This window comes from Acomys russatus, chromosome 21 (genome assembly GCF_903995435.1).
Source record: "Acomys russatus chromosome 21, mAcoRus1.1, whole genome shotgun sequence".
Classification (NCBI taxonomy): Eukaryota; Metazoa; Chordata; class Mammalia; order Rodentia; family Muridae; genus Acomys; species Acomys russatus.
In genome coordinates, this window is record NC_067157.1 from 7990482 (window position 1) to 8009381 (window position 18900).

Sequence of the window (18900 nt, forward strand, 5' to 3'; positions counted from 1 at the left end):
CTCCCTCTGCCTCCCAGAGTGCTGTGATTACAGGCATGCACCACTGCATTTTATAAAAAACACCTTTTTATACTTCCTGGCACTACTTTTCTCCTCAAATGATATTTTTTCTACTTTTCTTTGTCCAGCTTGTTCCTTTTCATTATAGATCTGCGTAAGAGTGACCACCAATGTCAACGTAGCAGAGGCTGTCTTAAAGTCTCCTCTGCCAATACTACTAAGCCCAAATTCTTCAATTTAGCCTCAAGCAGATTCTATAGGTAAGGGCAGAAAGCAGCCACATTTGCCAAAATATCACAAGAATGGTCTGTTAGGCACTTGTTAATACTCTTCTTTTCTGAAACTTCTTGAGCCAGGCCATCATAATCGACATTGCTGATCCTCCTGTCTCTGCCTCCACAAAGGCATGAGGAACGTATCTCTCTCTCAATAAAAACAAAACAAAAGAAAAATGAAGCCCTAAAATCAAGAGTCCACAGGGTCTGTCCCCAGGGTTCCATTGCTATCACTCACATGACACATTTACAGAGGATGTGGTTTGGGCCGGGGTTTTCATCTTAACCCCTTCCCCAGGCTAATAAGCTAGCTGTCCATAGTTTATGGATGGTAGTGAAAGGACATGCTCTTGAGTTGGAGTGGAAGGACTGTATTCATTAAGCCAGTGCAAGAAACATGTGCACCATTTGTATCATGTGCTACCTTTGACTCAACTCCTGCAGAGGCAATGTAATGGTTTCTTTGGAGCTGAAGAAAAGAGTTTGAGAGATCAATTGTTTTTGTTGCAACCAGTAAGCAAGACGATTAGCTCATCTTTCAAAGTAACTTGCTAAGTAAAGAACAGTTCTGGCTGGGCGTGGTGGCGCATGCCTTTAATCCCAGCACTTGGGAGGCAGAGGCAGGCGAATCACTGTGAGTTCGAGGCCAGCCTGGTCTACAAAGCGAGTCCAGGGCAGCCAGGGATACACAGAGAAACACTGTCTCAAAAAACAAAAAAACAAAAAACAAAACAAAACAAAAAAAGAACAGTTCTGGAAAATGACCTGGGTAGGGTCTGTAAGGTAGTTCAGCAGGCAAGGGTACCTGTTGCCAAGCCTGATGCCTTGAGTTCAATCCCCAGGACTGACTTGGCAGAAGGAGAGAACTGTTGGCTCTAGTCTTTAACAATTAAGTTTTATTATGAATTTAATAATCAAAGGTCTCTTCCTTACAACCCAACTACTTTAAGCAAGAGGGAAAGGAGGTTAGAGAGAACAAGAATTAACCTTCCAGGAATCAGTTCTGCGGGGCGACGCCCTCAGTCTCTCTGGGCCTGTAAGCAGATTTTTCTATCAGATTGGAGCAATCTGCACCTCAGCAGCCTTGTCTCTCCCAGCTGGTCTGCCTCCCCAGGACTCTCCTCTGCTTCCTCCCCCCTGGTTGATTGGCAACACAATAGACCGGTCGGAGTATCCGGTCCTTTTCCTTAATTCCGGACCCAGGATTGCTCCTCTCAGTTTATCTCAGTGGGGAATCTGGTGTTTTCAAGGGCAAAGCGCTCTAAGACTGCTTTCACCTGAGGCAAAGCCTGCCATCCTTCCATAGAACTGACTGCCTATAAAGTTTTCCTCTGACCCTACACACAACCTTCACTGTGGCATGCATACACCTATACACATATACAAGATAAAAGTATAAAATGTTAGCTGGATATGCCTATAATCCCAGCACTCTGGGAGGCAGAGGCAGGTGGACTGCTGTGAGTTTGAGGCCAGCCTGGTCTACAAAGCATAGAACTGGCCTCTGCCTCTCCCAGAATAGCCTCTCCCAATCAGTGTCTTACAACAGTGATCTGTGGCATGTTTTCTCTACCAATATGCCTAGTGCAGCATGACAAGGAAAAGAATAAAAAAAGCACTTACTTTGAAAAGAAGGAAAATGCTCTTTATCCACAAGTGTCATCTGACTATCTACATAGGGTCTCACAGAACCTACAACATCAAAGGCTGTTATGACTAACACACTAGGAAGACTGCAGGATGCAAGGTAAACAACAACAGCAAACAACAAAACGGCCCAAACAAAACAAGCTATCTTGTTGGTATCTTCTCAATACCAAATAGTAAAATGGGGGAAATGTTTATAAAGACGCTGTAAAGGATATTATGCTATCACTAAAGGATATTAATAGCAAATAAACACGAAGATGCAAAATACTCAATATTGCTATTTATTAGGGAAATATAAGCTAAAACCACAATTAGCTAAAACTGTAAGGTAGGCCAAAATTATACTTGAGAATGGATAAAATATTAAAAACTGATCACATTATGTTGTAGCAAGGTGTGGAACAACCAGAATTCTCAAACATGAGTGACAGAAATGTAACATGGGAGCCAGTGAGATGACCCAGCAGTAAGAACATGTCTTAGGGTTCTGTGCTGTGACGAAACACCATGACCAAAGCAACCTGGCAGAGGAAAGGACCTGTTCATTTACATTTCTAGGCCACAGTCTATCACTGAGAAAAGTCAGGCCAGGAAGCTGGAGGCAGGAGCTGATGCAAAGGCCTTAGGAGGCGCTGCTTACTGGCTGGTCCCCATGGCTTGTTCAGCCAGCTTTCTTATACCACCCAGGGCCATCAGCCTAGAGGTGGCACCACCCACAGTGACCTGAACCCTCCCATGTGAATCATCAGTCAGGAAAACACACCACAGGCCCAGCTGGAGGCACTGTTTTCTTAATTGAGTCTTTTCCAAAATGATTCTAGCTTGGTCAAGACGATGGAAACTAGCCAGTACAGAGCACTATATACCCATTGTATGATATATAAAGTCCGTGATGAGGTTTCTATCCAAAAGGAAATAAATAGCAACATGATCATTCCTAGGTAAGCCTAAGGAAAGGGAAGTGCACTGTTAGTAGACTATTCACACACGAATGCTCCCAGTAGCTTCATCTGGAGTACTTTAACATTGGAAGCATCTCAAATTTTCACCAAAAGGAGGATCCCAGACAGTGGCAGATCCTTACAATTGAATACCAGTTAGCAGCAGTAGTGAACTACTCACATTTGGCGTATGGATGCATTTCAATGTAACTGTTCAAAGGCCCCAGTCAAAGGGTCGATACTTCTAGATCCATTTATACAAAATTCTACAAAACTACAAACTAATTTATAGTGAGCATGGATTGCCTGTGGCTCACAAAGAAGGTAAAGGATGGAGGAACACAAAGGGAGAAACAGCTGGGGGCGATGGAAATGCTTATCAACCTAACTAGTATAGTTTCCTTGCTCCATCTGTATATCCAGACATCAGATAATGCACTTTAAGTGTTCCCAGTTTATGGTATATTAATAATCCTTCTCAGAAAAATTTTCCACTACAACCATTCTAGGGCTTTCTAAATGATTAATTTAGCAACAGGGGTGGGGTGGGGCTACTACTGACACACCAGGTACTGTTTTGGTATTAGAAACACAGTGACACTTATATCTTGTAGGAAGAGACTTAAAGTTGTAATGATGATAAAAAAAAAAAAAAGCACAAGATGGTAACACTTTGATTGAGATAAAATAATTAAGTAGGACAGACATTAAAATATTTCTGGGTGTGGAGAACTGGCTATGAAGAAGCAGTTTCTGAAAAGGTAGCTATATGAATGCCAACGAGGGCAAGAGTGTCAGCCGGAACAATCCCAGCATTCCTTTCCATGGACCACCCTAAGGACTGCTCTCGACTTCTGATGCATTGCTCTGACCACCTAAGAATCCCCTTGTTTACCCACCTACAGCATGTAAACATGATATCGGCTCTGCATTCCAGTATGGCATTACACATCTTCCACCATTCTCGACAACCAGCCCTATAAAGTTTTTTGTTTGTTTGGTTTTGATTTTGTTTTGTTTTGTTTTAAGACAGTCTCACTGTGTAGCCCTGGCTGGCCTCAAACTTAAACGATCTACCTGCTTCTGCCTCTGGAGTGCTGGGATTCAAGGTGTGCGCCACTGGGCTTGGCTGCAGTGTCATTTTTCACTAATCCTTTATTGTTACCTGACAGAAAGAAACATTTCTTAGGCTGGGTGTGGTGGCGCACGCCTTTAATCCCAGCACGGGAGGCAGAGGCAGGTGGATCACTGTGAGTTCGAGGCCAGCCTGGTCTACAAAGCGAGTCCAAGGCAGCCAAGGCTAACACAGAGAGAGACCCTGTCTTGAAAAACCAAAAAAACAAAAACAAAACAACAACAACAAAAAAACCAAAAAACCAAAAACAAAACAAAAACAAAAACAAAACAAAAACAAAACTATTTCTTTCTGATCTTAAATGTTTCCTTTCATCAAGTCAGTGCTCTACCCAGACTGCCTTCCATTTCTGCACATTTCTTTCGACCCTTTGGTGTCTGTCTCAAATAGTAGATTCTCTCTGAAGGCTTTTCTGATTTCCCCACCGAGGGCACAATTATCTTGCTATCGTGTTTTAGACAGTGGCACAGAGCTGAGGCAGGCAGAGCACCTACAATGTCTAGTAGACTCAATTACCTTATTTTTCTATTTGACTCAAAAGCTGCCTAAGAGTCAAAGGAAGACAAGTATAAACATGAGACAAAAAAAAAAAAAAAAAAGAATATGACGTATCTTGCCCCACAAAATCTATGACTAAATATGTAAAGTATGAACTCTGCTTAGAAAAGCCAGACTGGATCTCCACAACTTCAGTGACTATTAATTAAGCAGCTCTTCCTCCAGGGAATTAGATTAAATCCTCTTATTTTGGGGCTATGGGGCCAAGCCAACATGAGCATGAAGATAGGGGAGCCGTGTCTGTTCTTTTCTGGGTTACAACTTGAGTTAGAGGCATGTATTTACAAAGCACTGCAGTGCTGGTGGAGACCAGAAGAGGGCACTGGATTCCCTGTGACAGGCATCACAGATGGCTATGAGCCTCCATGTGCATACTGGGAATCGAACCTGAGTCCTCTGGAGGGGCTCTCAGTGTCCCAAATCACGGGGCTATCTCTCTCCAGTTCTCATCCCTGAGGTCTGATGATATTTGGATGACTCACTGTAGAGAGCAGAGGGTCAAATCACAGTTTAAAAAAAAAAAAGTCTAATGGCCAGGTATGCTGGCACATGCCTGTAATCACAGCACAGCAGAGGCCGAGACAGGTGAATCTTTGTGAGTTCAAGGCCATCCTAGTTTACATAGTGAGTTTCAGGACAGCCAGGCTAAACAGTTAGACCTTTACACACATGCACACACGCATGCATACAAGTGAGTGAGAGTACACAAAAGAAAAGCAGTAAAGGGAAGGAGTCTCAGTGGCTGAAGAAGAAGCCAAGCTCAGGCTCTCAAGGGAGCACCCCGCAGAGCCACAGGGCATGCGCAGTACTCCCCCACTGAGCCACAGGGCATGCTCAGCACTCCACAGTGCATGAAATGTGGTCAGAGTTGCTGGAGACTCAGGCTCAGAGTTTTATTGGGGCTGCTCCTATAGGCACTCTGCCTAGAACGCAAAAAAATTTCCAGATTCCCAGAAAACAGGTGTTTCAGCATAAACCATGCCAACTTAAGAAGTAGCATAGGCACTGTGAACTGTTTTTATCTCAGAGGGGGAGAGAGTTTCTAAAATCCAAGATCCCACTGGCAGCCCACGGCCAACTTCACAAGCAGGCTTTTGAAGGACAGCAACCATGTCCTTTTATTAGTGTAATTTTTTGAGAATTTTACACATGGGTCCTGTATTTACATCATTTCCACCTCTCCGTGTCCTCTACCCAACTCCTCCCGTGTACCCATTCACGACCTCTTCTCTAATTTTATTATTATATTTATACTATTGTATATACAAAGCGCACGTGTGCACACACACACACACACACACACACACACACACACACACACACACACACAGACATGCAAAATATTCATGTCTTTGGTAGTGAGACACAGGGTCTGTGTGTGGGAGGGAGCTTTTGGGAATGTAAGTAGGGCCTGGGGACATTCCAGGCAAGCACTGTGTATTTGTGTACATGTATACATGTCCACCTGAGTTTATGTCATGTGTAAAACATGCAGTTAGGTGTCCCTAGCAGCCAGGGGCCCTCAGATTGTGAGATGTTGTGAGATGCCTAATGTGGGTGCTAGCAATCGAACCCAGGTCCTCTGAAAGAACTGCAGAGGCTCTTAACCATTGGGCCATCTCTCCAGCCCATCTTTTTTACTTTATTTTTCTGAGACAAGGTCTTACTATGCAGCCCTGTTTGGCCTAGAACTTTGTAGACCAGGCAGACTTCTGCCTCCCAAATGCTAGCATTAAAGGTATGTACTACATCTTGCTTGTAATTGGCTTCTTTAATTAGGTATTATAGAAAAATATGGTGAAATTTATTTTTCTGATGCACATTTTTAAAAAGCCCAAGAGCTAATTTTATTATAAGGAAGAAACATTTTTTGATGAGTGGAACAAAGGATCAATCTTCTAAATTATTTCGCATGTTTTCATGATCACAGTTTACCTGAAATCTGTTAAATACTAGTGATTTGGGTTGTGTGTGTTTCACTGCTTTACGGAAATTAGGTATGAACTTCTGAAGAAAGTGATTTACAAAGCATTCAGTTCCAATTCTCTCTCCTTAATGCACCCACCAGCCCGATAGACACCACTGCACACAGAGCTAAGTTGCCACTCCCAACTCTCCATCACTGCATTAATGTGACATGGAGAAGACGGAGCGCTGCTGTAGTCTCTTATCCCTGCAGAGACGAGATGGTTTGCAGCCTACTTGACCGACCCTCAAAGCAATTCTTCTGTGTGCTTCAGAGCTGGGCAACAGAGGCCACAGCAGGGACCTCTGCTTGTGGCAACTCTCAATCATGCCAGCTTGGCATGTGCGTGCTCGTGCATGTGTGTGCGCGCGCGCACATGCATGCATACATGTGAATGAGTGTGCTGTGATCTCTCTCTGCCTCTGAAGTGATTTCTTTCACTGTAACTGCAAGCACACTCAGGAAGGGGTAGAGGCAGGTTCTGGTTAGGGAGGAAAATGTGGTTAACTTCAGCTGTACCTGGGGTGCAAATGGAGGCAGTACCAATGCTGCTGTGGTCCACTAGGACTATTTGTTTCCATGATTGAAAAATGACTGATCTTCAAATGGTTTAGCTATATTCCGAATCTGAACTGCTTTGGAAAGACTCAAGTGCTTTAAAGGGCCTTGTGTGGGGAGGTGGGAGGGCGGATGGACAAAGCATTGCTATGTATTCTTTTAAGGGAAGGAAATGTATTAACTAATGGGAAAATCGGCAAATGGTGTGTGCTCAGTGGCTCTCCCATTACATCAGTATCCCTTCAGAGTCTTGGTTGTTTCTCCCTTTCTTTTTCCAAACAGATTATATATTTTAAAAATTGCATAGGACTTGGAATCTAATTTTAAAAACTCTTGAATTCAAATCTAACCCTCAGGCATATTAATGAAAAAGTTGTAGACATTAAACTTTGACGCTACTTACCAGCTCTGAACTGTAAGATTTTCTTCTATCCAGTGAGACCATCCACAAATGTGACCCTATCTCAGGTGAGGGGAACAATGAAACTGCAGAACCTGTGTGATAATTCTCGTTGCTATTAGGCGGTCTGACAGAGCCCTTCACAGATGCTCACACATGGTTAGTGAAGTGGGGTATTAAGGGCACAAATAGGAAGAGTGGACAAACTGAGAGACCACAGCAACAACACCACGTTCACCTCAAGCGCTGAAGCAGGTGGTGCTTATACCTATGATCTTGGGGTGGGAAAGGGAAGGCTAAGGAAGGCAGAGGCAGGAGGATTACACGGTGTGTGTGTGCTTGCTGGCTTTTGTTTTTTGAAACAGTCTCAGTATCTCAGGCCCAGATGTTCTTATGTAGCCCAGGCTAGCCTTGAACACATGGCAAGCTTTATCTGAGTCCAGCCAAACTTGCGTGGTGTCTTGTCTCAACAAATAAACACCCTCAAAAGCAAAACTCGTGAGTGCCTTCTGTGGGAGTGAGCCGAGTCCCTCAGCGACACTCCGGGAGGACACGGCCTCAGCTGCATCAGCTGCGCACTGCGGTAATTACATAGTGAGACCTTAGGTATGGCCAATGGAAGCCATCAAATCACAGGTTGTTAAGGTACAGTGGGAGTAGAATAAGAAAGTAAGATCATAGGGTTTTAAGTTAGAATCCCAGTAAGTTGTAGAACCTTGAGAAATCATCCAATCCTTTCTAAACCACCATTTTCATATCTCAAAATGGGAGCACCACCCCCTCCTCCCCCCGCGGACTTCTGTGAATCAACTGACAAGCAGGTAAATCATTTACAATGTCACGCGCTTAGCTGCTATCATCGTCACATTATGCGCAAGGGAACTCTGGGTGAGTAGTGCCAGGTCATAAATCACCACCCTTCCACCATGAGATACAAATCGCCAGGCAGAGAGAGAGAGAGAACCACTCTCGCCTCTGAAAAATCTTGCAAACAGGGTTCACTGTGGTCTTCATCTTGTGAGGTCCCCACATACCACTGTGCTACTTCTGTGAGGTCACATATGCCTCTTGGGGACCATGGTTCCCCGAATCAAATGCTAGCAGAATTCTTCACATTTCACTAACCCCTGTTGCAACCTTCCAGAGTTCCTGCGCTATACTTCAGATTAAAATTTCTTTTTTATCTAAGCTGCTCAGGCCGTACGTTTCACTTTTGGTAAAATTGGCCTTTCTGCTTTTCAAGTGGATGTGTTAATGCTGAGGATGCACACACATGCATTGATTCTCAATGAGTGAAATCTTGCTAATGCAGGAGTTAGGGAAGTTAGGCTAATGAGACATTGAGAGGAGTCCCTTCTCACAGGAGATGTCACGGAAGGCGGCGGCGGCGGGCAATGGAGCGTGCACTTTCTAGCTAATCCCCCACTGAAATGAAGTTAAGTGCACTTTAAGGAAATAAAACCTAACCTTTCTTGAGATGACCTGTTAAATGAGTCAAAAAGCCCTAATTCTAAACCTATAAAATTAATCAAAACAATCCAGCTGTGCAGCTGTCCTAGCTTCCATGGCGGAGACTAATAACTGCAGTAAAGCTCTGGACCTTGGATGTGAAAGGCATTTCAGTCCTGTGCCCGCCCTTCCTGACAGCCTTGTGGTGCTCACTGTCTCACAGAGCCCTCTTTCTCTGGGGAGAAGCTGGCGCAGCCGTAAGCGGTCCTTGCTGCCAGCAGCCCCTCTGACTGCGCTACCTGCCAGCCAGCAGTGCCCTGGTGTCCGCCGGCTGCTGCAGACTGAACAGACTGTGATTCCACCCAGAGGAGCAGAGGTTGCTTTAATTGGCTAAAGCTGCTATGTACTGAGCGTATGCCCATGAATTTGTAGCCAGAATGCTAATACAAAAAAGAAGAAACAAAACAAAACAAAAAACCCCATACATACACAAAAGAAGGAAAATGAAAAATCCCACAAAGTTGAAACACAAAACAAGAATGAAATGTTTGCTCTCCGCTCTCATGCTGCAGTGCGGCCTTTACCCGTAACACGTCACAAGTCTGCAGTTCTGTACCTTGGCCGAAGCAGAGTTTTCCTGGTACACGCCTTGCACCAAGTCCATAAGAGCACTTGCTAAAAGTTCCACGACCTAAAAAGACAAGGAGAAAAACAAAACTGAAAGATTAATTCAAAGGTGTAGCTCCATGTAGTCACAATGCAGGATTTGTGTTTGGCAGAAAAAAAAAAACAGAGTTACACTCAGAGATTCTGGCAAATGGATTGCCCACCTGGATATTAAAGCTGTGATAAAAAAAAAAGTTTTTTAGTCATAATTCAAGCAAAAAGAAAATCTTATAAGCTTAGCATTTCACCAATCTACATGAAAATCCAGTAACAACCATTTTGGATATAATTTTAAATCTCAGATGATGAATGAACTATTAACTCAATTTATTTTCTGCATGTTTATTTCTGTCAAGTGGATACCTTTCCAGTACTCCTATTCTGGGAGCTATTACACTGCTAATTTTCATACTTAATACAGAAAGAACAAACAGCAGTAAGAAATTCAAATGTGCTTGTTCTATTGTTCTTAAAATACTCTATAGAGCCGGATGTGGCAGTATACTTTTTAAAATCACAGCCCTCCCCATGCAAAGCTAGGCAGATCTCCATGAGTTTAAGGCCAGCTTGGTCCACAGAGCAAATTCCAAAACAGCCAAGACTACATACAAAGACCCTGTCGCAGAAAAACCCAACTGATGTAGGGTACTCACCAGAGAAGACTTCTGGGGCTTGGTTTTGTCTTTATTAGCTGGCTGGCGACTACCCTGGGGGTTTGGGATCCCAGTGTAGACCCAAGCCTTCTTCAGGGTGAGCTTTTAAGCACAAAAACCATGTTCTGGGTTGACATATTTTCGTTAACAAGAAAATTTAGCCCGAAGTAGAATTACAGAAGCCAAAATGCAAAGTTAGTATGTTTAGAGACTTTCAGTTAACTATGAATTTTGGTAAATTAGACTTTTGTTTTGATTTTGGCAGGTGGTACTGTCTATATCTTGAGTTCTACAGCCTAAATGGTGCTACCACCATGGAGTCAGTTGTGCTACGGTCTTGGGGCCTACAAAGTCTGGGGCTCTATTAAACCAATAACAATGAAAGATACACTATGGACATATTTGGCATAGGACCCCTGGGTCAAATATACCATAAACACTGAAATTTTTGACAGAAGTAGTTAAAAAAAATAACAACCAAGCAAAATCAAGTGTTAAATTTGTTTCACAATGTGAAACACGCAGAAAACAAGAAATGGTCTGTGTGATTGTTTACACAAAGCCAGATAATTGGTAGTGTTCGACGCAGCCCTTGCAAAGGAGAGTTCCTCGAAGCAGCCCCTGCTCTCTCACAGTCCTCACTGTATTTAGCTTCCTACACTGTATTTAGCTCTACTCTTGGTTTCCTAAAGTTTAGCTCAGTTCTGACTCAGTTCAAGGATTTTTTTTCCAGCTTTTATCATTGCTGTAACCGAAGGAAGCCAAGGGATACACACTGGAGCATGAAGATACTTTAATCAGGCACCTTGTGTTTAATATGCTTGTTCTTAGAGGCAAGTGACATCGATTTGAAGAAGGACTTGCTTTAAATTTTTAACACATCAACATTTACCTCTATTCACACTGCATTCATTGACAATATGGAAATTTTGATGATTAAAGGCAATTTTTTCCCTAGCTCTGCACATGAGCTAATTTGTAAGACCCATAGTTTTTTTTCCCTTCCTTCTTCAAATCACATTTCCCTCTAAGTAACTAAATATTTAGGGAATATTACAGCAACACAAGCTACAGAGGAGCGGGAAGGACAATGATCCTACAATGGTACCAGATGTGTGGAGTTATGTAAGTGGGGAAGAGAGAAAAATGAATGGATGTTTTTTTTCCCCGAAAGTATCAGATAAGCCCTACTCCCAAATCCAGAAGGATTGAGTATCGCTGATAGGTCTATGAAAGACTGTAACTGACCGCACAGCATCAGACTGGGTTACAGTTTACACAAGCAGCATCCCAAGATCTGTCTGATGGCTGGACACATAATACAGATCAGTCACTCACTCAGCGATGTTATGGGTTTGAGGCAGTTGGGGCTCGGAGACCAGCTCTGGTAATGTGAAGAGGGATTTTCAAAGAGAAAGTCCAATGTGAGATGTCAAAATGACGGCGTGAACTTTTAACAGCTGATCTGGCCCTGGATAACCCAGGCTTCCTTTACCCCCTGAAATTCCAGACGAGGCAGAAGCAACAAAAACGTTTTGTTCTGGCCCTTTTTCTGTTAGTATGTTCATAGTTTATAAATGACCTGTGCTGATAAGTGGCTGTACCTGGACATACACCTACCTCTGCAGCTATGGCAACTGGGAAGGAGAAATAAATGGAGGAAGGGGTATCAACGAGGCACAGACACAGCCTAAAGGAGTTCACTGTAGTCCATGCTAAGCGGTACACTGTACGTATAAATGCTTTCTCAGAGCCTAGAATGCTAATTTAAATAATCCTATCAAAGAAGGTGCACGCCTTTAATCCCAGCACTCAGGAGGCAGAGGCAGGTGGATTGCTCTGAGTTTGAGGCCAGCCTAGTCTACAAAGTGAGAGTCCAGGACAGCCAAGGCTACACAGAGAAACCCTGTCTCGAAAAACCAAAGCAAACCAAATCAAACCAAAACAAACAAACAAAAAAAGAAGGATAGATTTAATTTTCATCCATCTTTAATACTGCAAATATTTATATAGAACTCATTAATAATGAAGTAAATTGATTTAACATTTGTTTGTTTTCTTTTCTAACTTATTTATTTATTTAGACACTGGCAGTGCCAACTGGAACTCTCTACATAAGCTAGGCTGGCATTGAACTTATAAAGATCTGCCTACCTCTGCCTTTGGAGTGCTGGAATTGTAGGCATACCTGGCTCAGACTCTTTAAAATATATTTGTCTGTATGTGTGATACCTGCTTGTTTATATACGCACCACGTATTCACAGGTATCCACGGAGGACAGAAGAGGGTCCCGTGGGACTGCTGTTACAAGCAGCTCACAGCTGCCTCACGTGGGTGTTGGGAACCAAATCCAGCTTCTCAGCAAGAATAACAAGTACTCTAACAAGTGCTCTAACCACTGCGCCATGTCTCCGGCCCCGACTTAAGATTCCTGGGAAATAAATGAAGTCATCAAAAGCGCTGAAGAACTGGCAAGATTGGCTCCGTACATAAAGGTCCTTGCTACCAAGCTGACAGCGACTTCAGTCCCTGAGACTCACCCATGTGGTGGAAAGAAAGTCAATGACTCCCACAAGTTGTCCTCTGACTGCTACATATACAGTATGTGTGCGTGTGCGCGTGCGTGTGCGTGTGTGTGCGTGCGTGAGAGAGAGAGAGAGAGAGATATGTGATTTTATATGAGGGTGTTGTCTGTATGTAATTAAAAAAAAAAAAAAAAAAAAAAGCTAGTGAAGACAACAACACCCAGGAGAACCTAGTGAAGACAACAGCACCCAGGAGAACCTAGTGAAGAGAACAGCACCCAGGAGAACCTAGTGAGGACCATGACACCACAACACAAACAAGCCCCAAAACACCCCAAAAACAAAGCCCACAAATCTCAGCATTTATAATTAGGCAAGACACTTGTGACTTCTGTATTGCCGTGAAGCAAAAGACTTGACAGAAACAGCTTCAGGAAGGAGAGGGTGGCCTGGACTCGAGGTTTCAGAGGTCTAGTTCATCCTGGTTTAAGAAAACCATGGCTGTGGGAGCACGTGGCAGAAGACAGCATTTGTATCACCATAGTCAGGGAGCAGCCAGTGAAAAAGAGACCCCCAAGGATCTAATCAAATCACCTGCTTCCTTTAGCTAGGCCGCACTTCTGGAATGTCCCAAAATAATGTCTTCAGGCAAAGACCAAGTGTGTCGAAGATGCTTGGGGACTTTGCTGATTTAAACTGTTACAGCTCATAAACCTGAAAATCTTTTATTTACAAACTTGGATGGAACATCTCATATTATTATTACATATATTTCAAAACTTACACTATACATTTCTTAGAGTTTAAATTATACTTCTGTATCTTTTGAAATTATAATACATCCTGCCTTCTTTCTTTTCCTCCCTCTGGCTCCTCCCATACATCTCCTCGCTTTCTCTCAAATGCACGGCATGTTTTAATTTAAACGCTCATATATTCTCTCTCTCCCTCCTCTCTCTCTCTTACTCCTAAAATATAAATACGACGGCTAAGCTTATACAATGCTGTATGCGTTCCATCTCAGGGACGGCCACTTCACAGTGGAGACCCACTTGTGGGGTGGGCTCTGCCCTGAGGAGGACTTCTTCCATTCGCCGCAGTCCTTAGCTGCCTGGACTTCGTTTTCTAGGGTAGGGGCTCCAGGCAATCTCCTCCTACTGGTAGCATCCTTGTTCATTTTATTCCCTTACGCTATATTTTTTTTTAATCTATCGGCTTATCATGGTCCTTATCCCCCTGGGATGGTTTTCTTCTTTTCTCTTTTGGTGCTACTGAGGACTGACCCAGGGCCTTGTTTGTGTTAGACCCGTTAGCACTGAGCTATGTGCAAGCCTTCCTTTCACATTATCTTGAGGAAGGGTTTCATTAAGTTGCCCGGGCTGGTCCTGGGCTCAGTCTAGCCCTGTCAGGCCTTGAACCTGATCCTCCTTTTTGCTTCAGATCCCTTATTAGCTGGGATGGCAGGCTACGCCACCAGATCTAATTGAATCTCTGCTGATTCCTTTCTCTGTGAGGTTTTTAATTCACCTCTCTTGTTTCTACAGCACGGAGAACGATAATAAAACCAGTCCCATTGAAAAATAGTATGACTGATGGCCTACCTAGACAGTTGGCACAAAATTGTAGCTGAGCCAACTGAAGAGAGCATGGCTGTGACTGGGCACGCAGCTAAGGAGCAGAGGGATTGCTCAGTGTGCACAAAACTCTGGGCACCACAAGAAAAACCCAAACCAAACCAGAGCAAAAGAAACAATGCTAAATTCTGAATCTTGAAAACTATAATAAATAGGCTTCATAAAAAATAGAAATTGAGACCCAGAGGCACGCCCGCTGCCACACAGAGGCGGGCACGTGCACAGAAGACATCCACCATAGAAGGGGCACGCTTACCACCATGCAACGGTGGGTAGTGCCAGGACGATGGGCGAGTATGTGATGGGGAGATGGCAGATAACGATGAGTGGCATGGTTTGTGCACTACGCAGAGAGATGGAACTAGAAACAGGAGGGCAGTGAAGACCAGTTAGATGTGAGTAGCTTGCACTGCCACCTGAGGCCATGGTGTTTTGTCCTGTGCTGCTGCTGAGGGCCATGAGTGGGTCCATGGTCCCGCAACAGCAGGGGTCTACGTTGATGTCTGTGGCCCATGTTACCACCAAAAGCCATGCAGACATCCCTGGTCTGGGCTGTGGCCTGGGGCCGTGCTGACGTCCCAGGGCTAGGCAGAGCTGACTCTGCCCCTCACTGGTTGTAGCACCAGGGAGAGCTGACCCCACCCCTTGCCTGGGCAGCATGGGAGAGCTGGCCTTGATGGCATGAGTGTGACTGAATAACTTAGCTACCTCCCAGGCACAGACTGAGGGCCTTGATTTCACCCACTCAACATCTACCTCGTCTGTGAGCTGCTGGAGTACATGAAGGGGCTGGGCCTGCAGATCAAATGTGCAGGATCTCTATGACAACGGGCAACAACAGGACATTCGAGAGGATCCAATATTGATGGTGCAGCAGAAGCCAGAGGCCTTTAGCCAGACTAGCGAGTCATTGCAATGAACATTTGCAAGTGAAGATGTGTGGACAGTGTCACACACTGTAGCTTCCACGGCAAGGTAATTTTTTAAAAATATATTTTATTAATTTATTCACATTACATCTCAACTGTTATCCCATCCCTTGTATCCTCCCATTCCTCCCTCCCTTACATTTTCCCCTTACTTTCCTCCTCTATGACTGAGACTGAGGGGGACCACGTCCCCCTGTATACAGCAAGGTAATTTTTAATAATTATTTTTATATTTTGTTTTCTTTTGGGGGAAGGTTGCAAGGGTGGAGGGTAGAGATAGAGGGATGGGGAGATAAGTGCGATTGGGGTACATGATGTGAAACTTCAAAAATAACCAATAAAAAGTCAAAGAATAGAAATGGAGAAAAATAGAAAGTGGTAAGAGAAAAGCAATTGCCTTCCCTCCCCAGAAAAAAAGGTCCTTGCATTGCTACACAAAGATATCTATAAATATTCGTAAAGAAGAAAGGCTGTTCATAAGACAGAATAATATGATAGGTATTTAAAAAACAAAACAAGGTCAGTCTATTTAGCTTCTATGTACAAAGAAGAAGTCTGAAAGGAAAAACAACAAGGGAAAATTATAATGTAAAAAATGATAGAGACTGGAAAGCATTTAATTAAAAATTTCCAACCTTTCTGAATCACTCGTGTTTATAATGGCTAACTTTACAACGGCTTAAACAGATCCATATTATATTCCCCTTTTCATTATGTTGCTTTTGTAATTGGTAAAATAATAAGTTTTCCCCCTCCCTTGTGAGTGGGCCAGCATATTGTTTCTATTCCCCAAGAGGTTTTAAGATGAGTTACAGATTTACAGAATATTGTCAGTCAACAGTCTCTAGAGCAGTAAGTGGTAGTAAGTAGTCTGCGCCGTTCTCAATAAATGTGATTCAGCCGTCCTGTCAGCCGGCAGTTGACAGATGGACTGGCTTCAAGAATGCTACGGATGTTTAGCCAGTGTTCCGGAGCAGTCTGAATTAAAAGCTGGAGCAAAAAATAACTAAGTCTTTAGGGAAGAGAAAAGATAATTGTAAACTAGTGTGGCTTGAGTAAGGCTGAGTAGGCGGAGCTGATGTGGTGAGGTAACGGAGGTGAACTTAATGTGAGAGGGTTGCTGTGTGGGCTGGAGAGATGGATGGGTAGTTAAAGAGCCCCAGCTGCTCTTCCAGAGGACTGGAGTTTGATTCCTGGCACCTATATGGCAACTCCCAGCTGTCTACACCTCAAGCTCCAGTGGATCTGACACCCCCTTCATCCTTTGCAGCCCCAGGCATGCATATGGTGCAGACTTACATGCAGGCAAAACACCAATAAACATTGTAAAATAATATTTAAAAATTAATTGTGTGTCTACGGTGAGTGCTTGTGGACACATACTATAGCCTGTGTGGCAACTAGAAGAAAACTCTGTGGAGTGGGCTCTCTCCTCCCACGTGGGCTCAAGGGACCAAACTTAGGTCACAAGGTGTGTACAAGCACCTTTACCTACTGAGCCATCTTGCTGGCCCCTGGAAGGTTATTTTTAGTGACAGTTTTTACTACATTCGTGACAATGCAGAATAACAAAGTGACGTGGAATCCATTGTCTATTTAGGAGGTAAATGAACAGAACGCCTCAGCCTTTACTCTTCCCAGCTGTTAGCAAAAGAAACATGTGTGCACATCTGCCACGCTGATGGCATCAATCACACACAAGTTCCTGCACTCCTCAATTCTCTCCCTTGACACATGGAAGCAGGGGCAAAAATACTCTAGGGAAAGAGTGTATTTTCCAGGCTGGGGGTTAGCTTGGTGCTTGCCGAGCATCCAAGAGCCTGTGTGTAAGGTGAGGTGGCACACATGTAACCCCTGCACTTGGAAGGAGAAGCAAGGGCATCACAAGTTTAAGGTCATTTCAGGGGATTTAAAGGTTAGCTTTGGCTATGTTTCAAAAAAAAAAAGCAAAAAAATCAAAAAAAAAAAAAAATCAGTAAATTCTCATTGTCATATACATTAAAAAAAAATTATTTTTTTCCTGAGACAGGGTTTCTCTGTGTAGCCTTGGCTGTCCTGAACTTGCTTTGTAGACCAGGCTGGCCTCGAAGTTCAGAGATCCACCTGCTTCTGCTCCTGAGTGCTGGGATTAAACTTATACATTGGCCTGGCTTTCAAACATTTTTCAGGAAGAACAAATATAATTTTAGCATAAATACAGGCCATCTATATTATCAGAAAAATACAGAATTACAGATAATGAGGGGGGCTTGGTGGTTAAGAGGACTTGTGGCTCTTGCAGAGGACCTAGGTTTGGCTCCCAGCACCCACATGGCAATGTACAACTATCTGCAACTCCTGCTCCAAGGCATCCAACATCCTCTTCTGGCCTCTAAGAGCACCAGGCATATACAGAAAATAAAATAAAGAAATCTTAAAAAAAAAAAAAAAAGAGAGAGAGAGAGAGAGAAGAAATGGAAATAGAAGAAGCTTAGGGTCCCAGAGCATTGGGCAACACTCTTTAGTTCTTCTTAGCACAAGTGAAACACAGGGCACATTAGAGACCAAGTAAAAGATGGAAAGATTTTCAGGCTGTGAGGCCCAGATAAAGAGAAGCGTTCTCCCATAGAGACCGATCTACTGTTCAGTAAGGCTCTTTATCATTTACAAACTGGGTTCAAACTCATTGTCCTGTTCCAGGTGGATTGTGTTCCCAGTGCTCCACTGGAGCACCCAGGCTGGCAGCCTCACTCGGGCAGTGACCTCTGCAGAACACAGGAAGCAGTTACTGTGGCCAAAAACTGAAGGTGAAGTCTCCTCGGCCACCAGCTGGGCACACACAGCCCAGTCGAGCCCTAGTCCGCATGCTGATTAATATAAATGAGCGGCTGTGATACAGCTACCGCTGGAGTCTCTCAAACAAAGAGCTCCACGCCATCCCACCAGGCTTAATGAAGACGCTGATGAAAGGCCTACTGCAATAAACACACCACTAAGTCACAGAGGCTCTGGAGGGGCCGTTTGAAAGGAGCCTTTTCAGTGCTGCCAGGCGGGTAAGGCCATGTGTTTCTGTGGGAGGGGGGGACAATCTGTTCTACTGAGCTGGAAGTTCTGGCGAGGGAAGGGCAGCAGTGAGAAATGGCACGACCAGCAGGACAGGTGCAGCAAAAACGCAGCAAATTGATAATCCTCACCTTTAATTTAGAGCAGCTGATACAATGCTGAGCAAACTACTGATGACATAAAGGTTTTGGAAACCTTCAGTTAGCTACAGGAAAGTATAAAATCACAGTAGACACAACTTGAAATAGACCCATCAGCTCACGAAGATGGAGTAAAAAGTGCTGAGATCTCACTCTATCAGTGAGTGCACTTGGCATAAATGCTGATAGCCTGCACTGCGGCTGGCACTGTACTCACACAACTAGTCTCATTAAGCTAGAATTCCGTTGATAAGGATCAGCAAGATGGCTCAAGGGCCACCAAGCCTGAGAGCCTGACTTCAATCCTGAGGAAAAACATGGAGTGAGTGTAACCGTTTGGCAGATGAAGACACTCTAAAGAGCCAGGGCTGCTGGCTC

General features: G+C 43.8%; 1 protein-coding gene across 1 annotated transcript in view; it reads right to left on the minus strand.

The window, feature by feature from the left end:
• Pdss2 (decaprenyl diphosphate synthase subunit 2) overlaps positions 1-18900 on the minus strand; it is a 242005-nt gene that overhangs the window by 73987 nt on the left and 149118 nt on the right. Inside the window, exon 4 of the mRNA XM_051164164.1 lies at positions 9549-9623. Within this exon, the coding sequence (XP_051020121.1) occupies positions 9549-9623 (75 nt within the window). The remainder of the gene's footprint in view (positions 1-9548; positions 9624-18900) is intronic.